This window comes from Anabrus simplex, chromosome 6 (genome assembly GCF_040414725.1).
Source record: "Anabrus simplex isolate iqAnaSimp1 chromosome 6, ASM4041472v1, whole genome shotgun sequence".
Lineage (NCBI taxonomy): Eukaryota > Metazoa > Arthropoda > Insecta > Orthoptera > Tettigoniidae > Anabrus > Anabrus simplex.
Window position 1 is genome coordinate 91,554,794 of NC_090270.1, and position 27,748 is coordinate 91,582,541.

Sequence of the window (27,748 nt, forward strand, 5' to 3'; positions counted from 1 at the left end):
TTCTTCCTAACATCAGCAAATAGTATTACCTTCATCTCTCTTTCACCAAACGCTTCCTTTGATCCTTTGCATTCAGTGCCATTATAAATACATTAGTAAAAATGTTGGTAAAAATTATGGATTCTTTCATAACATTTTGCATACTCTTTTACAGGATTACTGTTCTACTTTAATGAAGATGGTACTTGTACAGAAGTTCTCAGCACTGATGGCAGTGTACTGAAGAAACTATTGTATCACGACCGCAAAGATAACCTGATTGTGATGACTGAAGGCCTGAACATTGGTCAGTTTGCTGTTGATGTTAATGGTGCTCTCTCAGAAATAACAAAGGTATGGCTTTTCTCTCTCATGATGCATTTTTAATAACATGACTGAATTTGGGCCCTCTGAATATAAGTAAGAATGATACAAAGAAATATCAGCTTGCATTCCAGAGATAGTGAGTTTGAACCCCACTGTTAGGTCTGTACCTTAATTAAGGTCACGGTCGCTTCCTTCCCACTCGTAGCCCTCTCCTATCCCATTGTCACCACAAGACCTCTCTGTTTTGGTGTGGCATAAATTGTAAAAAGTAAATACAAAGAAACATGAAATATATAGAAGAAGGCTGATGCAGCATTGGTAAAATGTTGTTTAAGGTATAGTGTTATTTAATCAACCATTAGGGCATTAAACAATGAATTGTAGGTCCTCACATCCAAATTTAATTACCCCTGTGTATTATTTCACCCTCAAGTGACCCGTTCTCAGCCAAAAACTTAAGAGAGATTTAGTCACGACAAACTTACGATAATTTTGGCAGTATGATATCACTCCAGCAGATGCTCGTAGAGTTGATAATATTGAACCGGACAATTAAATTACAGTGTATGTAATATACAGAACTTCACAATACAAAACAAACATTTACAAAGTGGCATGTGTGTAGTATCGATTACTTACAAAGGGATTCTGGCAACTGTGACTTGCCATTTTCAGTCAAATTCAATACAAAGATGATAATATGGGTCCTGTAAGCAAGGCTGTTATGTATAGATCCCCCTCCAATCTTATATGTAGCGCAGTCTTCCAACATTGAATTCAAACAACAGTTAAAAATTTAGTGCACTTCAAAGGAATTGCTGGCAGGTGGGCGAGGAAGGGGATGGCTAGATAGGTTGTAAGTTGAAGTGGGGAGAGTAGGAGAAGCAGCAGTGATTGTGAGGCCAGGAGGTAACATTAGTGCATTCACTGTAATTTCTCAACGCCATGCTGGGGAGAGGAGAATCATAAACATATACGAGGAGTGGGTCACAAATAAAAGGAATTTATTTTTGCGAATTGTAGCCACCATAGCATCATTGATGTCCAGATCTATATTGCTTTACGCAAGGAAATATGAGCATCTGTAGGTGCTATGACACTGCTGTTGACATTGTACGTCTTATTGCAGTTCCAGTGCTACTACCAGTGAGTGCGCTTTCCAAGTTACCTCGTGCATAGTTAATATAAATGTATCTATAGATATTGTACAATATAGTGTATAAATTGTATATAATCTAAACTATACACAGACGTATGTTCCATATTATATCATACATATACCATATTTACATGCATATTGGCCACACTTTTTGTGCCAATTTTTATAATATTATATGCTTTACGTCCCACTAACTACAGTTTTCGGAGTATGCCAGGGTCCTAAAATAAGGGGTGTGGCTGTTATGTGGAAAATTTTTAAAAGAGCTGGGGACATATTGTAGCCATTGAAACTGTTATTAGAGAGGTATTTATACAATAACAAAGAGATGGCGTGCTATTGCCAGTACGGCTTTTGACTAGTACAACTTTATAATGGGGGCTGAGACTGGTTCATCCACCGTCAAATTAAGTATGGTAAATATTGTGCAAAAACATAGTTAAAATGAGCATTAATTTCAATACAACTTCACTGAAGGCTGTAATGGAATTTAATGGTCTATCATTACATACAACATCAGACTGGGAGCAGGCGTGATGCTGTTGCTTTTTACATCACTTCCTGTGGAAATATTAATTACGAAGGCCATCCGGAAAGTGGTACCCATTTGCGCAATAACGACATAGGAGTAAATATGAACAAATATACACATTTTTATTGGAAAGAGCATACTTTACACTACTTCTCCACATAATCTCCAAGCAAATTTATCCATTTGTCATAACGTGGGACGAGTTTTTGTATTCCAGCGTCATTGTCCTCCACCGCCAGCGTATTGAGATACGTAGTCACGGCTCATTTAAGTTCTTCATCGCTGTCAAATCTTTTTCCCGCCAGAAAGTCTTTAAGCTTCGTAAAGAGATGAAAATCCGAAGGGGCCAACTCCGGGCTATACGGGGGATGGTCGATGGTTTCCCATTTGAATTCCTGCAAAAGTTGTGTTATCGCAGCTGCATGAGGCCTGGCATTGTCATGAAGGAGAATGACGCCTGTAGACAATAGACCTCGCCGTTGATTTTATATTGCCCGCCGTAATTTCTTTAATGTTTCACATTACACATTAGCATTAATTGTTTCTCCACGGGCCATAAAATCAATGAGCAGTACACCTCAGCGATCCCAGAAAACGGTTGCCATGAGTTTCCTGGTGGACAGAACTGTCTTGAATTTTTTTGGTTTGGTTGGTGAATGAGCATGATGCCACTCCATTGACTGTCGTTTACTCTCAGGTGATGCATAACAAACCCATGTTTCGTCCCCAGTAATGATGCGAGTCAGGAATGAGTCTCCTTCATCGGAATAACGTCCCAGAAACGTCAGTGCTGCAGCCATACGCTTGGTTTTGTGCTCCTCTTTAAGCATGCGAGGGACCCACCTTGCACAGATTTTTGAATAATGCAGATGGTCTTTGACAATTTCATGAACAATTGTTCGAGACACATTAGGAAAATGTTCACAAAGTTCATCAATTGTGACGCGCCGATTGTTTCTCACGCATTCGTCTCCTGCGCTCAGCAGTTGGTCTGTAATGATAGATTGTCTCCCTGAATGCTCCTCGTGTGTATTCCCCCTCCCCAGGTTGAAGTTGCGACACCAGCGCCGAACAGACAACTCGTCCATCACACTGTCTCCATACACCTCCATTAATTGGCGATGAATATCACAAGGTCGAACGTTTCGCGCATTAAGAAATTTAATCACGGCCCTCACTTTACAACTGGCGGGGTTCTCAATTTGTTTAAACGTTTTAAACGATCACAGACACAACACAGGCAATGCTAGCATCACGCAACACTGCTTGTGAACACTTACTCGGAATCACAACCAGAGTGGCTAGCTTCACTTTCATCTCATGGATACCAGTTGGGAATGTGATGTTCTTCAGTAATGTTTTGTATTTGAATATAACGGACAGAAGTAGTTAACGGCCATCAGCAGTAATGGCCAACATCACTGTACAACATAAATTTTCGTTGTCAGTTGTTTTAATTGCTGTTTCTTTCTCAGAAACAGTAGTGTGTTCCTTGGCATGTCAAATACACAGGCGTTTGGCCAGCATTGCCCATCTGCGATACGAGTTGTGCTGCTTAACATGATCACATCTCACTGAAACTCTATAACTTTATTAGAGCAGTCTTTAGGCAGTTTTTGGCACAAAGATGTTTTCTGCCACAATGACAGGTTATTACGCCCCATAAACCAAGTAACCTACCCACGACTTACCTTGAATAAATTTCCTGAAATATTGTTGGATCACGCAGTTTCCCATGCTTTTAGATGTAACATTTCGTGAGAAACACTGCAACCTCTGTTCCGCATCTCTCTCACACATTCAAGTAACGCTTCCTCAACACCTGGGAACTTGCCCCATTTTGGGCTACAAAATGCACTTCCAATTCCTCACTTGTTTTTCGTTAACAGAAAACTCATGACCTGCTGCTCTGTTATCATTTTCTTCCACGAATTTCACCCCCCACTTTTAGCTTGAATGAAGTTCTGTAACTGTTAACTTTCCCCTTGACAAGTATTTACTAACATTGGTTGAGTTCAGACTGCGTGCAGCAGTGTTTGTTACGGCAGACGCTCATTTTTGTGACAAGCCCATGAACTGGATGTGCAACGCTTAATCGGTGCAAAAATTAGGGGTGCGGCTGTTATGCGAGTAAATATGGTATTGCTCAGTATACAGTGTGAAAGGGAATGTTGTACCACTATCATACAGGATAACAGAGAAGGGTATTTACAATGCATACTTGAGAACCATTTTTATTTTTCAGATATACTGTAGACACTGTGATGGTACATTTTTAAACACTACACTTTTATGCGAGATGATACAATAGACAAGGACACGTGCTGCAGCACAGTGGCTTGCTTCTGTATGCTGTGAATCACTCCAAATGCAAAAACAAGCAATCTGTTGTAATAAACACAACACACCTAGATTAAGGTCAGAGTAATAGAGTGAACCACAACGAGCACATAGACTGGTTATGTAACTTGATGTTTACAAACACTCGTTGTGTTTCATAGACACAGACACCAGTGCCATGGTCGTCTGACAGTCAGCCATGTGCAGTGAGTATGTATGTGTTTATGAACACACCCTGCGTGTGACATAAAGAAAAACGGAAAACATTTACTTTTGTCCTTCTGAGCAATAATAGGACATTGTCAGCTGTATCGGATTGTAGCAAATATACTTCCTATATACCCTCTCAAATTTGCATATGGACTTTCCCTTGCATCATCATCATCATCATCATCATCTTCCTTCCAAGTATTGGGCCATGTGTCCCGTTACGGTCTTGCATTTTCCCTCCATCTCTTCATCGGACATCTTACAGATCTTTTTCCTCTGGGTTGGTATCGAAGAATCTCTTTTGGCAATCTACCAGGTTCCATCCTTTGTATATGACGTTTCCAGCTTCCCTGATAACTGTAGATGTAGTCAGTTATCGGTTGTACTTTCAGTTTTTTTAGCACCTCTTCATTCCTTTTATGGTCCCATTTTGTGTACCCTGCTGTACGACGCACGAATGTCATTTCTCGTGCTGTAATTCGTGACAAGTCTTGAGATCTTAACGTCCATGCCTCGCATCCATAGCAAAGTGTTGGTTTAGCTAGGGTATTATAAAGGCAGAATCGAGTATGTTTCTGAACAAGTGATGGTTTCATGATGTTGTTTATTATTCCTGTAGTTTTTGTGAATTTATTAATTTTTGCTGGTATATCTAATTCTGATTGGTATGATAAGTTGTACCCGAGATAATTGAACACATTTAGTCTTTCCAACGTTGTATTATCTAACATGTTTTACTAGGAATTAATTCTCTTCCCTTGAAGGCCATTAGTTTTGTCTTTTCTGTTGAAATAATGATATTAAAATCTGAGGAAACATTTTTTTTAGATTGTAAACTGATCTTTGTAGGTCATCTTCCATCGTAGCCAGCAATGCAACATCATCAGCATATAATATGGTGTCTAGATGTTTGAGGCATCTATTTATTGATATTGATCCATGGCATCCTTGTTTCCAAGTTTCCATTATTGCATTCATATATATTATAAAAAGTAGAGGGGAGAGTCTGCAGCCTTGTCTTCCACCACCATTTATTGATTTCCACTCAGTCTGGTTCTTGTTCAGTTTTACAGAAATGAGATTGGATTTGTAGATGTTGTAGATATTTTTTATAATCTGTTGAGAGACACTGTCTTGTTTCAGAATTTCAAGCAATTTGTTTCTTTCTACTCGGTCAGAGGCCTTTTTGAAGTCCACAAATTCATTGTGTGTTTCCAAATTGAATTCTCTACGTTTTTCTATTAATATCTTCATAATGAAATATGCATCAGTGCAGGAGCGCCCTTTATGGAAACCTTGTTGTTCATTCCCCAATTTATCTTCATAATGTTGCTGCAACTTATCTTTAATGATACAGTAGAAGTCCGCTATAGCGAGTACGGCATATAACGAGAACTCCATTATAGCGACGACCGTTTTCTGTCCCTTCAAAATTCCTATATTAAACTGTGTATCGTTCTTCAGTTACAGCGAGAACCCTATCACTGGTGCATCCGTTATTACGAGCGATTAAGCGCGCGCGATTTTTTCCGTTACCAATATTTATACACCCCAGCGATGATATTGCATGCGATAGATTACCTTCGGCATCGTTTCCTCGCTATGTGCACTAGCGATTTATCTCGTCTACATTCGAAGGTGATGTTGGTGTCGATTAGTAATACCCGCCGACAGCTGTTCCGTAAAGAAAATTCAAAATGAAAGAGAACATATTTTCGTAATAAATGCGTAAATAACGTGTCTGATAACGGTTGTTAACTCGTTAAAAATTAAGGCTGACTAAACTACCGCTTAATTTTGAGGCTAAATACTGCAATTAAGTAAGAATGGGATAAACCTCGAGATATGGCAGAGTGCTTAATTGATTTCAGAGGTTAGTTTATATTTTGTCGCGTCTGGTTAAATTACGGAAAGGCTATTATGAAAATTTATAGCGAGAAAGTTATAGTTTCTCTACTGGCGCTTGAAGTGTGTTTTCATCATACGTATAGTACAGTTAAGGTAGGATACGTGACGCTGTTTGAATTAGAAAACTGAAACGTTTGCAACAAAATGCGATCGATCATCTTCGGTACGGTATAGTTTTCTCACTTTGTGCATTTGCGATCTCTCTCGTTGACATTCAAAGGCAATGTTGGAGTTGATTAGTAACACCCATCGACTGCTGTTCTCTAAAGAAAATTCGAAATGAAAGAGGATAACACGTTTTCATAATAAATGCGTAAATAACGTGGCCGATAGCAGTTGTTAACTCGTTAAAAATAAAGACTGAAGTAAATAATATCTTCATTTGAATGTAATATACGGAAATTAAGAATGTGATACACCTCAAGATATGGCAGAGTACATCACTGATTTCAGAGGATATTTCATATCTTCTCGCATCTAGTTACGGCTATTTACATGTAAATTTTTCGCGTAGAGGTTATTTCTCTACATGCGTTTCAGATATGTTTTCATGATAGGCTACATATACGGTTAGGTTAGGTGCCGCTGTTTGAAGAAGAAAGCTGAGGAATTTGCCACAGAAATCTCTGGAGTGATACCGTACTTTTCCGAATCCAAGACTTTTTTTCTCAGAATCTCATGCGAAAACTCAAGGGTTGTTGCATTCGTGGCCTAACAGTAAATTAATTGATACCACTGGCAACTACCACGGTAACCACGCTGCTTCTTTTCACACGAGCACAGAACTCGTTGACAATAAAAAACCGCCTCTTTACTACACATCGCTAGCCGTGACAACCGGTTGTACAGGGCCTGTGTGTTTCTTAAATCTGCAGAATGGCATCAAACCATGCAACCCTTCGAATTCTTAGAAAAGCCATGGCTACTCAGTGGCAGAGTCATAACGCGTCTATTCTACTTGACGCTTAGTAAAATTAAGGTTTATAGACAGCAGGAATATTTTCGCGATGGATAGTCGTATTGTAAAGATACGTGGAAAAGGTATTGCCGGAAAATTTTCAACGGATTCTAGTTGATATTATGATGCCAATTTTAAGTTGATGTTCATTAAACACTCGAAAATGTAAAATAATTGTGCAGCCGCAAGAACATACGGCATAAACCTAACTAAAGCCAGTATTTGGCGTTAGCGTGAAGACAAAAAGCTTTAAAAAAATGCGTACTGTACAAAAAAACTGCATTCAGTGGTCTGCAACAAAGACGCTTTAAAGAAGTTGAAGATGAAATTGTGAGGTATGTGCACGAAAAACGCAAGGGTGGAATGGCCATACCGTGGCGCAAAAAACTTGTTCGTTGACTTTCAACGTTCGCGATTAGGCCCATACATCGCTAGCCGCTGAATTTGGCCGAACCGGACAAGCGAGATGTGCGTGTAGCGGCAGTTATAGACAGCAAGAATAATTTCCTGATGGATCGTTGTATTGTAGAGACGCATGGAATAGGTATTGCCGGAAAATTTTCAACGAGTTATTTTCGGTATTATGATGTCAATGTTAAGTTAATGGTCCTTAAATCCGTGAAAATAAAGAATAATTGTGCGGCCACAAAAAAAAATACGGCGTGACAAAAGTCAATGTCCGGCGTCTAAAAATAGTCTAAAAATGCGTAGGCCTAATGTACAAGGCATTCATATGATTTTACAAACTTCTTTTTGAGCCTGATTTAAATTTTTTGAAGGGAAAAGTGGGGTTTATCTTGGATTAGGAGAAATACGGAACTATATTTTTTTCAGAATGAAATTAAACATACACTTTCACGTAGTATCAGATTACGAAAAATAACAAACAAGTAAGCCATAGTGTGGATATCATCTGCGGAAACACAAGTTTTGAACAAAATGATTGCCGTTTCATACCGATTTTAATGTGCATGAATGGTTTTCCGACTTTTATACAAAAATCGGATATAACGACAATCCGTTATAGCGAGTAAATTTTTCGCTGTTATGAATTCTCGCTATAACGGACTTCTACTGTATTTGCATATATTTTATAACCTGAGTTAACAATGCTAATTCCTCTGTAATTTTCACGTTTTTTATGTCACCTTTTTTATGAAGAGGGTTAAATATTGCTTTCTGCCAACTTTCTGGTGGAATGTCTCCATTCCAAATTTTATTTAAAAAGCTCATTGAAAGTTTTACTTGAATATTTGAACAGTTCAGCATGTCTTGCATCCTCTCCAGGAGCTTTACCATTCCTTAGTTTCTTCAAAGTTTGGTCTAGCTCTTCTAATGTTATAGAGTCCAATGTATTGTTGTTAGATATTGGCAAAGTTAACACTTCATTTTTTGAACTTGTCCAGTGTGTTTGAAAATAATTAAGCCAGTCATTTGGTGGTTTGTTTCAAGTTTTACCTCTTCCTTAACTTCCCTGTTTAATTTCTTCAGAATTTTATAAGTTTGTGGTTGTGGTCTTGTTAAGTCTATTTCCAATGCAGATATAAAATTTTCCCAACTTTCTGTATGTTTTCGTCTAACGTATCGTTTAGCTACTGCTCTCTTATAATTGTATTTTAGTTTATCTTCTATTTTACCAGTTGATAGAAATTTCTTGTAAGCATCTCTTTTTTCTGATATGACCATTTTTATCTCTTCATCCCAGATTCTCAGGCCCTTTTTCCCCTTCCATTTCCTTTTTATTCCTGAACTTTCAAAAGCTATCTGTTTCAAAGCTAAGCTAATATTTGACCATTCTTCCTCTACATTGGTACTCACTGGTTTTGCTTGAATTAGATTATTAAGTCTATTTTGGTATAGCCATTTTATGCTGGGATCTCTTAAAAGACCAATTTTATAAGTTGTTTCTTTTTGTTCCATGCAGGGTGTATTTTTCTTCATCCATCTTGGCTTTTTGCAGTTTGGTGAAACTACTAAGAAATGATCTGTTTCCATTTCAGGGCCTCGATATACTCTAACATCTAAAATTAATTCTGCTAGCTTTTGGTTGCAGATGACATAATCAATGATAGATCGCTGATTCCTAGCTGACCATGTGAACTTATAACTGCCTTTATGTAGAAACATGGTGTTCATTATTTTTAATTGATTGAAGAGAACAAAGTCAGTCAGTTTCCTTCCATTACTATTACAAGTTTCCTCCCCATTTGTTCCTATATTGTTCTGAATTTGGGGATTTCCTACTCTGGCGTTGAAATCTCCCAGTAAAAGTATTATATCTTGCTTATTAATTTTGTTAATTACTTTCTGTAAATTGTTATAGAAACTATCATTTTCTTCTAATCGTCCCTCTGCTGAGGCATAAACACCTATGACCATCAGGCAGCCTCTGGATAGCTTTAGCCTTATCGAAATAATTCTTTCATTCCAGAAAGTGTAGATATCTATTCTCGATCGTAGTCTTTTATGTATCATGATCATGACTCCTGCTTGGCCTCTATCCTCTTGTTTGACCCCACTATAGAGTTGTAGGTAATTTGCCATTTCTTTTGAGCCTTGTAGTTTACGTTTGGTTTCAGAGATCGAAGCAATCAAGATGTCCTTTTTTGAGAGAATGTCATCTTGTTGATCGTCTTCGTGTGCTATTCCCTGTACTTTCCATGTAGCACACTTAAATATATTCTTTTTTCTTCCACTTATTATCTTTATCATTAACCTTTTCTTTGCCATGTTCGTCATCTTAAATATCCGTCCGGTTTCTTTTCCTTTTGCAAGACTTGGAAGCAATCAAATTTACCGGGCGAGTTGGCCGTGCGCGTAGAGGCGCGCGGCTGTGACCTTGCATCCGGGAGATAGTAGGTTCGAATCCCACTATCGGCAGCCCTGACGATGGTTTTCCGTGGTTTCCCATTTTAACACCAGGCAAATGCTGGGGCTGTACCTTAATTAAGGCCACGGCCACTTCCTTCCAACTCCTAGGCCATTCCTATCCCATCGTCGCCATAAGACCTATCTGTGTCGGTGCGACGTAAAGCCCCTAGCAAAAAAAAAAGCAATCAAATTTCCTTCTGACGGGTTGCTAGCCTGAAGGAAGTAAGACCATTGGTGGGGATGCCACCTCTCAGCTAATGGACTAGCTGAAATACAGTATTTCCTCTGTAATTGATAATAATAATTTCGTGTGGCTATTTCTAGCCGAGTGCAGCCCTTGTAAGGCAGACCCTCCGATGAGGGTGGGCGGCATCTGCCATGTGTAGGTAACTGCGTGTTATTGTGGTGGAGGATAGTGTTATGTGTGGTGTGTGAGTTGCAGGGATGTTGGGGACAGCACAAACACCCAGGCCCCGAGCCACTGGAATTAACCGATGAAGGTTAAAATCCCCGACCCGGCCGGGAATCGAACCCGGGACCCTCTGAACCGAAGGCCAGTACGCTGACCATTCAGCCAACGAGTCGGACTCTGTAATTGATGTAACTGTTATACTGTCGTGATTTAGTCGACCGAGTCTGTGGAAACAGGTTTGTTCATCCTGGGAAGGTGAGGTTGGCATTTGAGCGGGAGAGGTTATGTATTCCACATAAAGTTAATGTTGAATGTTATACAGTACAATAACAAAAAGATTAATATGCCAAGTTCTTCATGTTATAAATAAAATACATATAAAATGTATAGAATTTTATAATTTTAAAATATTCACTGTATAAGGAAACTTTAATCTTCAGAGAATATAAATGACTTGTTTATAATAACCATAGCAACTGTCACTAATCCTTCACAGCACCATAATTTTCATATTTTCCAAGAAACTACTATAAAATTCAGGACACCCATAAGTATATATTTCAAGGATGACTGCAACAAATCTATATCAATTCAGAAAAAACATAATTATAATAGTACTAATATAGAGCTCCTCATATATGTAAGGATATAGTCATGGCCACCTGCACCCTGTAAATGTCACTGGACTGCTATAATTATGGAACAGGATATTAAAAATTTGTATATACAGGTAAACCCTTGATAATTTGAAGTGATCAAGACCAAAAAAAAAAAAACCAGACTTCGAATCACTAAACTTTGAATTAAATGAATTTCTGCATAACAAAAAAATATTGAAAATATGTAAGTTAGTGTTGCATTCGCGACTCGAAGCCAAATACCTCCAAGTCAAGACAAATAGAGCAGAAATTGTAAAAAAGACCCATGTTTTCATTCATAGAATACAACAAAAATAAAAGGAAGGTGCAATAATTGGGTATAGGGTACAGAGACTTGGGTACGGTAAGAACACTCCTATCCATTATTTTGATTACTTTTTCATAAATACGAAACGATAAGCAAACAACAAAACTATTGTCAATCACCTGCTATCGGCAGAAAGGATGTGCGATTATAGTGAATTCCACTAGACTTTTGGAAACAATTCGCAGGCCGTGTCTACAATCATGTACAGTTCGTAATGATCAATACGACCCCATATGGGGTCGTACTTATACAGTAGTTACTGACATGAACCTCGGTAATATTTACCTTTTCCTTTGCAGGGACGCGTTAAATGCTGTTGATTATGAAAGATGTGTTAGCTTGTTCATACTGGAGCCGTAAAAATGTACGATACCCGGTTTTAGGCGAGGAAATGTTTGTAAATGACGATCTTCCGATTTCAGGTTAGGAAATTTTCGTATACAATATAGTTATATAAAGTAATAAAAATCATGTGAATTTGGTAAATTAGGATGTAACAGAATAATATTATATGAAGAACTAACAGTTACGGAATACTGAACAAGTATATAATTTTGTTTGTATACATTTTAATTTGAGTAAGAGAACCTAGCAGTGATGATTGTGCAACATGGGAAACCAGTGACTATATCGTTGAAGACGGTCATAATTTTTGCAACGGCTGGCTTAGAAACCCGGATTACAGTGGGGATACGTATGCTGAAGACAGTAACACCAATGTGGATGAACGTGCAAGATCGCTATTTGCTCTGTACTGGGTTCAAAATCACTGTAACTATATACTTCGTCTACATCATCATTGTCCGACTTTTTCGATATATCGTCCAGACTATCTGCAGTAAATCTTTTACTGTTCGATTTACTCATAACGACTTAAAAAGAAAAAGAAACTCACAGTTCTGCACACTTACATAAACAATCCATGCGCGAGATAGACAATGACGTTGTCACCCTACAAAGCACTTTAATGTACCCATATGGGGCCGCGCCAAAACAGGAATTGAGGAATGGAAGGTGGACTATGCACGTGCTTAAATAGACGACCACCAGATGGCAGGAAGAGGCTTTATAGAGCTTCGAAACGCATACTTACTGCTTACCCAAATGCGTTCGCACAGTTCTCGAGTTAGAACGAACGTACTACCCCATATGGGGACGTGAAGTTCAAAAACTTGACTACTCTCACGTACCCAAATGGTTTCGCATGGCACTCAACGTGTTAACAGTGTGCAATGTCATATATATTAGGCCAAGCAAAACTAAATTTCCACAACAGAAAAAAAGAAAATTACAATAAAAATAATAAAGGAAGAAGGAAATCATCTTCGTATTTTTGTATTTGGAAACAGCTAATGATACAGTTAAGAGAAAACATGTTTGGGAATGCCTACGGAAAAGGAATGTACCAAAATCATGAATTAACAAGATAAAAATGTTATATCATGAGAGTAAAAGTAGTGTACAAGTGAGGAGTGGTGACTCTGAAACATTATACACAAAGAAAGGTCTCAAGCAAGGAAGTTCGCTGTCGCCATTATTGTTTATTATATTGATGGATGAAATCATAAAACGTGTAAAACAGAGGATCAGTAGTGATGAAGTGAATACTTTGGTATTTGCAGATGATGTGGTTATTTGGGAAAAGGGAGAAAAGGAAGTACAAAGCAGACTGGACATTAGGAATGAAAATCTGAAGGAGTTTGGAGTGGTAATTAGTAAAAAGAAAACTGTAGTCATGCACTGTGGAAAAGAGAAAAAGAGAAGCCAAGTGAACATAGACGGAGAACGGTTAGAGAATGTAGAACAGTTTACATATCTGGATAGCATTATTAATGGAAGTAATGAAATCAACCCTGAAATTAATAACAGACTAAGTAAAGGTACAACATTTTATCATCCAGTCAGAGAGCTTTTATGGGATGACAAAGTACCCAAGAGAACGAAATTAACATTATATAAACAGTAATTCATACCAGTTGTAACATACGGGAACACTGGTAACTAATAAGAGAGAAGATAGTTAGATCCAAGCAGTAGAAATGAATTTATCAGGTGAGTTGGCCGTGCGGTCAGGGGCACGCAGCTGTGAGCTTACATCCGGGAGATAGTGGGTTCGAATCCCACTGTCGGCAGCCATGAAGATGGTTTTCCGGTTTCCCATTTTCACACCAGGCAAATGCTGGGGCTGTACCTTAATTAAGTCCACTTCCACTTCCTTTCAACTCCTAGGCCTTTCCTATCCCATCGTCGCCATAAGACCTATTTGTATCAGTGCGACGTAAAGCAACTAGCAAAAAAGAAAGAAATTTTTAAGAACATCGGTTAAAAAGGCAAGAAGAGATAGAATCCAAAATATTAAAAACTTTTTTCTTCTTTGCTAGTTGCTTTACGTCGCACCGACACAGATAGGTCTTATGGCGACGATGGGACAGGAAAGGGCTAGGAGTGGGAAGGAAGCAGCCGTGGCCTTAATTGAGGTTCAGCCCCAGCATTTGCCTGGTGTGAAAATGGGAAACCACGGAAAACCATTTTCAGGGCTGCCGACAGTGGGGTTCGAACCTACTATCTCCCGAATACTAGATACTGGCCGCACTTAAGCGGCTGCAGCTATCGAGCTCGGTAATATTAAAATCAGAGAAGAGCTAAATATAGAACCGTTAGTACAGAACATACAGAAAGCAAGACTGAGATGGCTCAGACATGTAAAAAGAAAACGAAAGGAGCAGGTAGCGAGAAGGGAATTAGAAAAAGAAGTTAAGGAAAGAGACCAGTTGGAAGACCGAGAAGAAGGTGGAAGGACATTAGAGAAGCTGGATTGGATGTGGCAGAAGTAATGGACCAGGAAAAGTGGAAGGACAGAAAGAAGTAGAGGAGGCTTGTAACCACACCTAGGCGACTGGAGTGGGATATTGATGGTGATGTTGACGACGATGATGATGATGATGATGAATATGTGTTGAGTATTCAGCCCAAAGGTTAGTTTGGTCCTTAGCAGCTCTGCCATCAGCTGTCATAGATAGCCAAGGCATCACCGAAGAGGCATACTAGGAAAATGAGGAGTGAGGTGGTTTTCCGTTGCTTTCCTCATTGAGCCAGAAATTGCTGTTACATATCAGTCTGCCAAGCCTACTGAAATGCATGCACCAACTATGAGCAACATTTTCAGACCATTTGTAACAGGGACTTGTTGCATAAGGAATGGCTTTACTAGTATCACTCATATCTCAGTCGCTTTCATATTGTTAAAATCAAAGATGAGACTGAGACAGGTCAGTGAAAGTAAAAAATTTAATCTAGCCCATACCAGAAGACATAATGCACTGTAAACACCAGATCTTACCGGGAAAGGAATAATAATAATAATAATAATAATAATAATAATAATAATAATAAACTAAAAGTATAGTTCCAAAAGAGACAGTGATAATTACTGGTATAATAGGCAACCCATTAAATGCTCATTAAGAATCCCTGCACAGTTTACAAAACAATTTTAATATGATGATGGTAGTAATAATAATTATGATTAGGGGAGTACTAAAAATAAAAATAAACGACCTAAAAGTCAACTATAGTGTGTCATTCACCTAGCCAGGTCAATGGACTGACTAGCCAGCTAAAACACACCAACAACAGAGTAATGGTATGACAACAGTTCACATTCTATGCTAAAGTGAAGAGCTGTGAGGATTCCATTAAGATAAGCTCCAAAATTCTATTTTTTAAGGATTTAAATAGAAATAAACATAAATGTTTATACCTTTCTAAATATATCTGAGTGTGATTTGATAAGAATCTCTAGTGTTCTTTCAAGAACAAAACATGTAATTCTATTTTAATTAACCTGATGAGTGCTACGCTCGCCTATAGACTGGCTGACGCGGCCGGTCCTGCACTGCTACGCCCGTCTATAGACGGTGCACAAGAACTTTAATTTTTTTGAGTTTCCCTGTTCACTCTCGAGTGCCGATTCAATCTCTGGCATATTCTGCCATCTGTTTGGCATTATGTATAACTAATTGATCACGGCTTATAGCTTTGGGAAGTAACTTGCAGAGCTTTTTGTAGATGTCCGTGGAGCTCATCTGTGATGTAAACAAGCATGTCAAAACAACAAGCTAGTTGCTCTCACAGCGATGTTATTTCGGATCCAAGAATCTTTCAGTTATTAACCACAGCGGAAAGTGATGATAAGATGATGATTTTAATTAATTGTTAAGCGATTTCGGTAGTTAGAGTGATACAGAGAGTGCTGAAAATATTGTAAATGAGAAAGAACCAGAGCTTCCTTCTAAGCGAAGGAAGAAAAACACGGTGAGTTCAAAAGATATTTCATCACTATTTTTGTGGCGGACGGATGACTTTTCTCCACCAGACTATTAAGTAACTGTGACAGACTCTGGAAGTCAAGTAGTATTTTGATGACAACCCCCAAAAATCATTGATTTTTTAAAAACTATTCTGCCATTGGAGTTGGTGCAGCTAATTGTTGATGAAACAAATCGGTATCTCAAACAACTGGTGGAAAACGTTAAAGCTGTCACCACATTCCAGGTTAAGAAAGTATTTTTAAAATATCAACTTATACACTTGTAAGGAGTTACATGTATTAGTTGCCTACAGATTTTAGGAAATAATTTTATTTTGGGCTCTTTACTTTGTATAAAGATGATATACGGTATGCGTGGACAAATAGTGTAATTTTGTGTTCTCTCAAAATAATATTGAACACAAGTGTAGGACTTTCCATTTGCATTTAGATTTATAAAGAAGCAACATTTTAAGCTAATCACCCCACTGATTTTAAAACTGAGCATTCTACAATTTTTTTAAAATATGAAAATGAAAAAGCACTGAGGTCAACTGGTAACTCAGCACTTAAAAGGCTAAATTGTTTCTTTTTTCAGGTAAAATTCTTTTACCATAAGTTTTCTTTTTCAGGCAGTTTATACATTTATTTATTCAGAATTAATTTGGCAGACTGAAGAACCTAACAATTATAAATTAAACTAAAACAGTTGTCAGAGCTGTTACTATTACATCAACGATCAAACAATAGATAGAAAATGTGGCACAAGAAATGTGTAGCACATTGTTGCTAGCCATTTAAAAAATTAGAAGGAACCTTTGTTCTGATTAATTTGAATGGGTCTGTACAAGCCAATATGCGCATATTCATTACTTACATTTATTTTATTATTTCTGTTTCCAGTTTCTAATTATATTAAAATGTTCATATTATGAGGGATCAATAACCACCCAGTTTGGTCCTTAGAAATAACAATTATTGTACTATCTTTGTTGTCATATTACCTTGCTCCTCATAATTAATGTTTCTGTTAACTTTTAACTACAGGTTAAATTAAGTGGGCGTTCCCAAGATGCTAGTATGGTCTGGGCTGGTCCTGGATTATTAGCAGTGTCAACTGGAGATCTTTCTATCCGTTGTTGGGACATGGACACTGGAGAAAATTATGTACTAGAGTATACTTCTGTTTCTTCTTCATCTGTGGCCAACAATAACAGTGGTAACACCAGTACTCTGCCAACTGAGATATTCACTAGTCTATCCTTCACTGCTTCAAAAGGTAAATGAAACTACCACGGATTAGCTGGTATCAAGTTAAGATATTTTACTTATTCACTAGAAATGGGTTCTCGATACTTTTGATACCTGCAATACTCGAGAGGTACCAATATTGAATGATTCTACAGCAGATGATTTCAGTATTTTTTTATACTCTGTTAATAGAATACTCAGATTTTTAATTAGTATTCTCAACTTGCCAGAAGTAGCAGATTTTAAAGCGGTCAAAAGGAGAGCGCCTGTCTCTACTTATAAGTTTCAAAATAGCAGGTAGCAGGTATAGCAAGAAATTGGGCTCGTTTATAGCTCTGCTGATCCCATAATAAAAAGGACCTTTCTCCAAATTTCTGCAGATATTCTGGTACCAGTATGTCTGAAGTACAATTTTCATTAAAAGTCATATACCAGTGCAATAAAACATGCTATATTATAACTTGAGGAAGATACTTTTGAATTTGATATTCAACTAAGTTTTAGCATTATTTATATTCATTTGGGACAGCAGTGGAAAAATCCACAGTTCTAGTTTTTCAGGCAAGCAACTCAGTGTTGAAAACATCCTAGGGATATGAGCTATGAATTTTAGGTAAATCAAATAAAGTATGAGAATATATTCTTTTTTATTCCTAAAAATTACCATCCTTTTCTTAATCATCATTATCTGGTTGATTAGATTACCAGTTTGCCTTTTTCTACCACTACGAATGCTAATGTGAGTCAATGCATTATTTCACTTAAGCACCACTATGAGAGCTAATGTGAGTCAGTGCAGAGTTTCGCTTAAGCCCTTATAATTACATTCGATGTGGACATTTTTCAAAAAATCAAAAAAAAAAAAAAAAATGCCTGAGGATATTGAACCAAGGAACACATTACAGAAGGAATTATGTAAATAAGTTAATTTGGCTAGGATTTGAATCAAAAAAGAAAACTAGTAAGAAACAAGCGATTTTAGGCTGTTTTTTCAGAACTGCACCTAGGCTGGAAGTGATTTTCTTTTTTATAAAGTTATCCAAGATTCACAGTTTGAAACCTTTCTGGGCCCTTCAACTTTCGGCACAATTGAGGAAAATACTTAATTTTACACTTTTTAGTATAGGGACCTCTACTTCATCTGCTAAGAAATGTTTTCAACATTAAAACCATGCTCTAGCTACAAAATAACCTAGTTCTGAGTGTAACCAATAACATAGACTTCCAGTAAACAAATCCTGTTGTCTATTTAAACTATCAGATGGCAGGCAAGGAAGCAGCTTATTATAAAAATGTCTGCACCTTTAGCATCCCCTAGTGCACGATCACTGCATTGTCCTACATAGAAGGCTTGCAGCAGTGTCTCAGTGGTGCACTAGCATTAGGAAAAATGTAGCGTTCCAACTGATGAGCCCACTGCCACACTGGGGCAAAATGTTGGTTACTTTACGATTGAAAAGGCCTAAAGAGCTTGAATGTTTTTAAATATGAAAACCTTTTCTACTGAGGCTTATAAAATTAACAGTGTATTGAAAGGTAACAAAGTGAAAACATTTGAACTGGGGCCCATAAAATTATCAACATTTTGTTGTAGATCGCACACACTCTTTCTAAAGCAAATGTTTCTTGAATCCTTAGGCTATATTGATGATGGTGCTTGTTGTTTTAAGGGGCCTAACATCGAAGGTCATTGGCCCTTAGGCTATATTTTGGACCAGTAGGTTATTAAACATTGTTTTTTCTGGACACATGCTTTGACCATGAATTATTCAGAGGTCACACTTGACCATGTGCAAGAGAATAACTTTTGATTGCCATTTTGAACACATCAAGTATTTAAAACCTTAAAAATATATATATACTGTATATTTGTAATGTGGAACTTATCTTAATGAATTCCTCCCTTTACTTTTTCAGGTGGATTACAAATGTATTTATTCAACACTGAAGAATCTAACAGTCATAAATTAACTGAGTCGAAACTAAAAAGAGATGGCTTCAGATATAACCCCCCAAAAAAACTTTTTTTAAATGCTGTATTTGTAGGGTTAACCATTATTAGGTTCTGTAAGAATGCATCTTGAGCCTTCTGATCGCTCAAACTGTTGAAGTTGTTCACCATTCTGCATTTTATGTTAACGGTGAAACTTATTAGGCAATATTGCGTGCATCTAAAAAAAACTATAGACTCAGTAATGCATTCTTATTCTTATTCCACCGCTTTTCCCACATCTGTGGGGTCACTGGTGCGAACTGTGTCGCACATGTGGTTTTGGCCCTGTTTTACGGCCTGAAGCCCTTCCTGAAGCCAACACTTATATGGAGGGATGTAATCACTATTGCTTGTTTCTGTGGTGGTTGGTAGTGTGGTGCGTAGACTCAACAATGCATTGTGGAGCACAAATAAATAAAGATACAATAATATTCGCTGTGTAAAATTTAAAGAGCAGTCATTGTTGATGTGTGTCATTGTGTCGACATCTGACAATGATTCTTAAAACCATTAAACATTTAAAAACCTCTCTAAATATCTGCTGAATACAATATTATTACAAGAATGAAATAATGTATATCGGCATTTGGTTCCTCTGCACCTAGCAGGAATCATAACTTTCTTCTTGTTTATATATTGCTTTCTTTCTGCTCTCGGTTTCTTTCTTTTGTTATCACTCCATCTAGATGGATCACTATGCCTCTTAGGTCTTAATTCAGTATTTCAATCAGACATTATTAAATCACTAACAACAGCATGACAAAACAACAACACCCATTCACAGAAAGAGGTTGTATAAGATTACTAATGAAACATTTCCTGCCTTCTCACTCCTGCCACAGACTACCAACTGCCTAACCAATCTAGGTTCTAGCCTGACATCTATGGGAGTAAATACAAATGTGAACACTATAAATATTCAAGAGAGTGCATTAGTATATTAGAATATTATTAGTATCTACAACTCAGCTGGCGGAATAAGGGCCCAAATATAAACTCTTCTGCAGACTTAAAACTGTAGAGTAATAACTAAGTCCCAAGTGGAATAATTGGACCCTTCTTACACCAACCCTGTACTATAACATGTGATTTCTCCAGCAAGTACAAGCATGGCTGGGTCCTTGTTCTGCTCACCAGCTGCTCCTCCTGAAGAGGTGCAAGAAAAAGGAAAAAAGTGAATTTTTGAAGAAAAAAAAAAATCACAACTTGGGCCCTTCTTTGAGTAACCACTTCTGTTAACAGATATTGAAGAGTTGACACAAAAATGCCTGTTTGATAAATAATATACCGGGCGAGTTGGCCATGTGGTTAGGGCCACACAGCTGTGAGCTTGCGTCCAGGAGATAGTGGGTTCAAATCCCACTATCGGCAGCCCTGGAGATGGTTTTCCGTGGTTTCCCATTTTCACACCAGGCAAATGCTGGGACTGTACCTTAATTAAGGCCACGGCCGCTTCCTTTCCACTCCTAGGCCTTTCCTATCCCATCATCACCATAAGACTTATCTGTGTCAGTGCGACGTAAAGCAAATTGTAAAAAATTTATAAATAATACTGTATTTAAAAATTTGTATTTTACTATGTATGTACAAAAACTGGTATTGGTCCATCTCTGTTATTCACCTAATATTATTATCATGTATCGGAAGCAAATAGAAAGTAACAGCTTGGCATGTAAGCAGCCATAGATAGAGTACACATTAGAGAAATATGAGTCCAAAATGTTTGGCTACAGTCTTTGTTTTTGGAGGATAGAACAAGAATGGTTGTGAGGTAAAGATGGGGGGTGGGGGTAGAGAACAGAAAATGGGAAGCAGTTATGTAATATTAAGGTCAGGAGCTTCCCTTGACCTCAGCAGCAGTTCATGTCCAACTTCACAGAGTCTCTAAGGGCGAGAGGATGGGCAGATGGGCTTAAATGTTTCAGGACTTTGAGTATAAAACAATTATCAACACTTGTATTTCTTTTAGGTGTACCCATGGTTACACAGTAGAAACATCTGTTTCCTCTACATAACTATTTGGCTCATGTTAGTTTTCTCACTTGAGCATTTAAGCTAAACTAAGATTATCTTCCACAACTTCTAGTTTCAGAAGAACTTTCTTTTTTTCCTAGGTTTGTTGTGTGGAGGAACAAATCATGGTAATATTATTATGTGGAAATATAACCAACAATTGGCAGGTGGATTGGAACCGGACTCTGGAGCTGACCCAGCTCAAGCTTGGCAACTTGAGGCTCCCAGCAGTGTACGAGGAGCTGTGAAACAGCTTGGCTGGGGATCAGCCAACTCCCTGCTGGCTGTCAACACTATCACAAATGTATATATTCTTAAGGAGCAATTGCTATGTTCAGCATATGGACAGCAGGTACGTTTCTTCTGATTATCCAACCTACTTTTAAGGCGCATTAATCATATCACCTATCAAGCTTCCAGTAAAAGCTTCTATATTCATAAAGTCTCTGTAACAAAATCGTCATATCCGTAGCAAGAATCGGCTGCTCTTCGTTGAACCGTGAGTTGTATTTTAGAATCATAATTTATTCAGCAAGTCAAAGTCTGTCTCCTCGGCTGAATGGCTAACATCAATGCCTTCGCTTCAGAAAGTCCTAGGGATTTTAATCGCACATGGTTAATTTTCCTGACTCGGGGACTGCGTGTTTATGTTTTTTCCAATACTCTCCTCTTGGCATACAACACATTGCACTATTAAGAACCACAGAAACACACAAAAGTGAATGCACCCTACACACAGAGTCGGCCTCAGGTAGGGCATCCTTCCGTGGTTTCCCATTTTCACACCAGGCAAATGCTAGGGCTGTACCTTAATTAAGGCCACGGGCACTTCCTTCCTACTCCTGGCCCTTTCCTGCCTTTCCTGTCTCGTCACCATAAAACCTATCTGTCAGTGCAGTATAAAGCAAGTTGTAAAAAAAAAGGTGGGGGGGGGGGGTCGTCCAGCCATAAAACACAGCTAAGTCCACATTGTGACACAGTTCACATGCAAGGTGTGGGGAAAAAAGTGGTGGTAGAAGAAGAATTTATGCACAAAACCCTCCTTGTAGCCTAATAAATGCAAAAATAAGAAAATAAGCCTATTGTTGAGCAATCAGTTGCCACTGACTGGCATGTAGGGCTGTTGCCCAAGTGGTGATTTCCTATCATTTGTTTACCAAGTCTTCTCTTAACCCAGCCAAGTCTTTTCTTAACCCACTCAACTCATATGACATGACATTCACTCGAGTATTGACCAGGCCTTCAACTCAAATAACAAGACATTCAAGCGCCACACCGAGTTGTATGTACAGTGAAATCTCGTTAGCACTTTCCACATTAACACGTTTTCTCAGTTAGCACATTGTAAATTCGAAGTCTCGATTCTCATCGTATTAAATCAACATAAAAATACCTCACTTATCACGTCACAAATTTTCGCTATTGCCGCTTAGTACGATCACATTTTTGCTGAAAACCTACAACCTGTTTTCCAGTCTTTGACCGGGTCAGGGATGAAATGAATGAATCAGATGTAGGCTGTTATTACGATGGGGTCGCCACTCCCAAAGTGATTTATATTAATGAGTGATAGATGCTATGAAATGAGGATGGAGAGTGTTGCTGGAATGAAAGATGACAGGGAAAACCGGAGTACCCGGAGAAAAACCTGTCCCGCCTCCGCTTTGTCCAGCACAAATCTCACATGGAGTGACCGGGATTTGAACCACGGTATCCAGCGGTGAGAGGCCGACGCGCTGCCGTCTGAGCCACGGAGGCTCTTCACATTTTTGCTAACCCGGAAAAATGTTATTTGTCATCCCTTGTGGAAGGAACGTGATTTCCAATTCGGGTAAGAACCCTCGACGCAGTTGCGTGTTAACTGGAAAAGACCTTGAATTCTTGAACTTCACAGGATAAATTGTACTCTCGGGGAGCAAGCCATTAGCCTCAGGAATGTTCAGTTTTGCTTGCCGGTTTGCAATGAAACTGCAGAATAACACAATAATAATAATAATAATAATTTTGTGTGGCTATTTCTAGCCAAGTACAGCCCTTCTAAGGCAGACCCTCTGATGAGGGTGGGCGGCATCTGCCATGTGTAGGTAACTGCGTGTTATTGTGGTGGAGGATAGTGTTATGTATGGTGTGTGAGTTGCAGGGATGTTGGGGACAGCACAAACACCCAGCCCCCGGGCCATTGAAATTAACCAATGAAGGTTAAAATCCCCGACCCGGCCAGGAATCGAACCTGGGACCCTCCGAACCGAAGGCCAGTGCGCTGACCATTCAGCCAATGAGTCGGACAAACTCGTGTCATCCCGAGGTGGCGCAGCTCTTTTCAGGCACACCCCGAATGGGGGTGTGCTGCATGTACGATTTCAACCACATGCCAGCCCTCCTGCCATTCTTAAATTTCTGGCAGTTCCGGGAATTGAACCCGGGCCCCCGAGGACAGCAGCTAATAACACTAACCGTTACGCTACGGAGGCGGACAATAACACAATGAGCCTGTTTGTGCTTGTATTTCACATTCCGTTCAGAAGTTAGAAATGTATGTCCTGTTTAGTTGTACAGTGACAGGTAGCGAATATTTGTCACGCGATAGCCTACATCTGGAACATAATGGTGTGAAGTTGACTAGCGTAGTGCATATTTGTCTTATGATAGCCTAATTATGGATACGGAAAAAGTCATGAAGTTCCTTACTAACGAAGACAAAATTAAAGTCTGTCGGCAAGTCGGTTGGCGTTAATGTTGAAACTTGCACTTTCCAGTTTTGATTCGATCACTCGAATCGGTCTCGGTTGGTTGAAGTTTTGTTCAATTCAAAATGGCGGCCAGTCATTCTATTGCAGTCGCGCATGGCCGTGTATAACCTCCAATTCATTGTCTAAGTGTGTGACCAGAAAAATAATGTGTAATAACCCACTGGTCCGAAATAAAAGGCTTCTACTAACATTTGTTTTAGAAAGAGTGTGATCTGCAATAATACTTCGATACTTTTATGGGCTCCGTTCAGTTGTTTTCAGATTTATTGTTTGGTGTTTTTAACACTTTTCAGTGCACTATTGTTATAAGTCCCAATAGAGTAAATTCTCATATACGATGTAAAATCCCCTTATGTTGCAAAAAATCATATCTGGTGTTTCCATATCCCTGTTGGATAGTTTTTATTCGTGTATTCACTAGTATGTTTTCTTGCTTAACAAGTTCTTTTTCCTTGTCCCCTGCAGAAATGTCTCAACGAGGTTTTACTGTACTAGCTTACATTTTGATCATCCCTACAAGTATTTCCCTTCTGCGAACTTCTATGAATAGAACAGGAATGTGGCTTGTTTACAGCTCTCCTTCTAAGAACTTGTACTGTAATTTATTGCCCAATTGTAGCTTATGAAAGCATAAACGTTTCACCAGGTGTTGGTCAGTCTCCTAGCCATGGCTCCAGACGTAGTAAACGCCAGTGACAGCAGTGCTATTGCTGAGTTAATTGAAAGTGTTTAAGACGGTGAGAACAGTGATGGCGATTATGATAATATTGAAGAAGAATAAGTGAAAGTGACAGTTCATCTTATATGAGTGACTATGAAATCATACCTAAAGCCCCGCATGCGAAAGCAAAACATAGTGACTGAGTGTGGGTTAGTAATAATGATAACGAACCAATTATTCATCACTTTACAGGCTCTTCAGAGGTGTCAGGAGAACTTGGAGATAAATATTTAGATAGCTCTGTATCAGAATTGAAATATTTAGATGGCTCTGTATCGGAATTGTCTGTGTTTTTGGAGTGTATGGACCTGTTGTTTTCCCACATTGTGTAGGAAACAAATATTTACGCTATGGAACAATTATCGAGCCCATATAGAGAAAAAGGAATTGACAATGACAAGTGGTTTGTCACTAACGAGGATGAAATTAAGGCCTGCATTGCCCTCTGCATTCTGTTATCCCAGGTTTGTAAGCCTCACATCCAATCATATTGGGGCAGAGATAAATGTATTGAGACCCCAAAAAGTGTGAAGTGGCCCTACATACACCTGAATGTTTTGAGATTTACTACACAAAATTTTTGTTCTGACGTCATTGTTGGTGAGTACAATTATTTTGAATGCTTCATTGAAAACTGCGGTCAACGATACTGCAAGGATAATCTCTGGATGCCTTAAACCAATGCCAGTGCATTACTGTACCCAATTGTTGGAATAGCCCCACCCAACATCCGGAGGGCCACTGCTGCAGACGCTGAGAGAAGAAAGCAGGAGAATAACTATCAACATCTATTCCATCGTCACTAAGCTAAAAGGTCTCGCCTCAGATCCCGCAAGAGCTTCCTTGTTAGGACTCTGCTGCTGGTGGGAACACCAGAGACAACTCGTCTTAACAGATGGAGGACCTCACTGCCCACAGACATGTCACCAAAGGAAGAACTAACTCCTGGCGCTGACCTACCTTACCTTGTATGGAGGTCCCTCGACCGCTTAACACAATGTGGACCGGTCCCGAGTTATCTCGTGTTAGCAGCAGACTGAAGTTTAGTGCTATCTTTTGAGATATACCAGAACTATTTCGAGGTCAAGGGTGATAGAACTCTGTTATGTATGGCTCTATACAATCGATAGTCGCATTTCTTTTCTATTATTCTTCATATCATAGATTTTCTTTGCATTTCTTGACAACATGTTTACAAAGTTCGAAGGGCCATGCAAGATGGCAGCGCCCAGGGATCGCACGTATTTAGATAAGGATCAAATTATTCGCGAATTATGTGATGATACAGACTCCGAATATCCAAGTGATGCTGAATATTTAGAGTTCGATGATGAAATATCTTCTAAAGGAAATGTTTCGAGTGATGATGAGGATATAGCCTTATCTTCAAGGTGTGGAACTCATGTGGCGCAGAACGAGTCTGATAATTGTGTTACGGGTATAAATATTCTAAATATTGTAAATAATGTAGTGTTTTCTGATAGCTGGGTTATGGACAACAGTGAACCTAGGCTAGAGGATTTTGAAGGTGCTCCTGTTATAAAGGTATGGCCTAATGAATCTGGAAACATAGGACACGTAGCAGGACTTATGTTTGGTGAGGAATTTTTTCAGCATGTAGCTGAGCAGACAAACTTATACTATGAGCAGAATTCACATTCTTATAACGTACCCCCTAAAACACTAAAGTGGAATAATGTCACTAGCAGGGAAATTTAAAAAATATTGCTCTGTGTATATTGATAGGACAGGTGAAGAAATCATGTCTGAAAGATTACTGCCCAACCGATCCCCTAATAGAAAACCCCGTATTTCCGAAAACTTCGAGCCGAAATTGATTTCAGCAAATACTTACCTACCTGCATTTCAACAAATATTCAGGAAGGCCACCATAAAAAACACAGTAGTCCTTCAAAAGCTAGTGAAGTTCTAACAGTTGAAAATTAAATTGTGAGGTATGTGCACAAAAATGCAAGGGCGGAATTGCCTAATTCGTTGACTTTCAAAGTCCGCGATTAAGGCCTATACATCGCTAGCCGCTGAAGTTGGCCGAATCCGGCAAGCTAGACATGCTTCTAGTGGCAGCCAGTTATATCTGATGCTGAGTGAAAGTAACAGTTTTATATTAAGCAAGAATATTTTTCTGTTGGATCGTCGTATTGTAGAGAAGCGTGGAATGTATATTGCCAGCAATTTTTCAATGAGTTCACTTCGATATTATGATGCCAATTTTCAGTTAATGGTTATTAAACCCGCTGAAATAAAGGATAATTGTACAGCTGTAAAGAACTACGGCATAATTAAAGACAATGTTCGGCATCTAAAAGTAGTCTAAAAATGTGTACTGTATAAGAAAGATATTCATATGATTTACAAAGCACTTTTTAAGCCTGATTAAAATTTTTTGAAGGAAAAAGTGGGGGTCGTCTTGGATTCGGAGAAATACAGTAATATCATTTTTTTCAGTATGAAATTAAACATACACTTTCACGTAGTTTCGGATTTCGAAAAACAACAAACAAGTAAGCCATAGTGTGGATATTATCCGCAAGAACGCAAGTTTTGAGCAAACTTATTGCCATTTCATAGTGATTTTAATGTGTATGGGGGTTTTCCCGACTTTTACAAAAAATGGATATAACGACAATCCGCTATAGCGAGTAAATTTTTCGCCATTACGAATTCTCGCTATAACGGACTTCTACTGTATTTGGTAATAATTAAGTTATTGAAGGATAAATTTCAAATAAAATGTGACTGTATGATTTAAAAAAAGTACATGTCACATTTCAGGTACCTACCTACCATGCTGGGCTAATACAAAAATGGAATCCAAATGTAGAAATCAAAACCAGAATTGGCATTGCAAGAAGTGTATTTCTGAAATTAAAACGTCTTGTTTTCAGCCATAACCTCCAATTTGAAACTTGTTGGTATGTTGTGTAGTGTTGTGTGTTGTCTGTGCTATACGGATTTGAAGGATGGACACTTCATCAATGCACTGACTGCAGGCTCTGGAAATGTACATGTATCACAGGAAGTTAAAGAT

The 27,748-nt window shown here is 38.5% G+C and overlaps 1 protein-coding gene across 1 annotated transcript in view; it reads left to right on the forward strand.

Moving 5' to 3' along the window:
- Nucleotides 1-27,748, forward strand: part of rempA (intraflagellar transport protein rempA) — a 185,998-nt gene that overhangs the window by 22,154 nt on the left and 136,096 nt on the right. Inside the window, exons 5-7 of the mRNA XM_068228322.1 lie at nt 155-333; nt 17,019-17,250; nt 21,330-21,580. Of these exons, the coding sequence (XP_068084423.1) occupies nt 155-333; nt 17,019-17,250; nt 21,330-21,580 (662 nt within the window). The remainder of the gene's footprint in view (nt 1-154; nt 334-17,018; nt 17,251-21,329; nt 21,581-27,748) is intronic.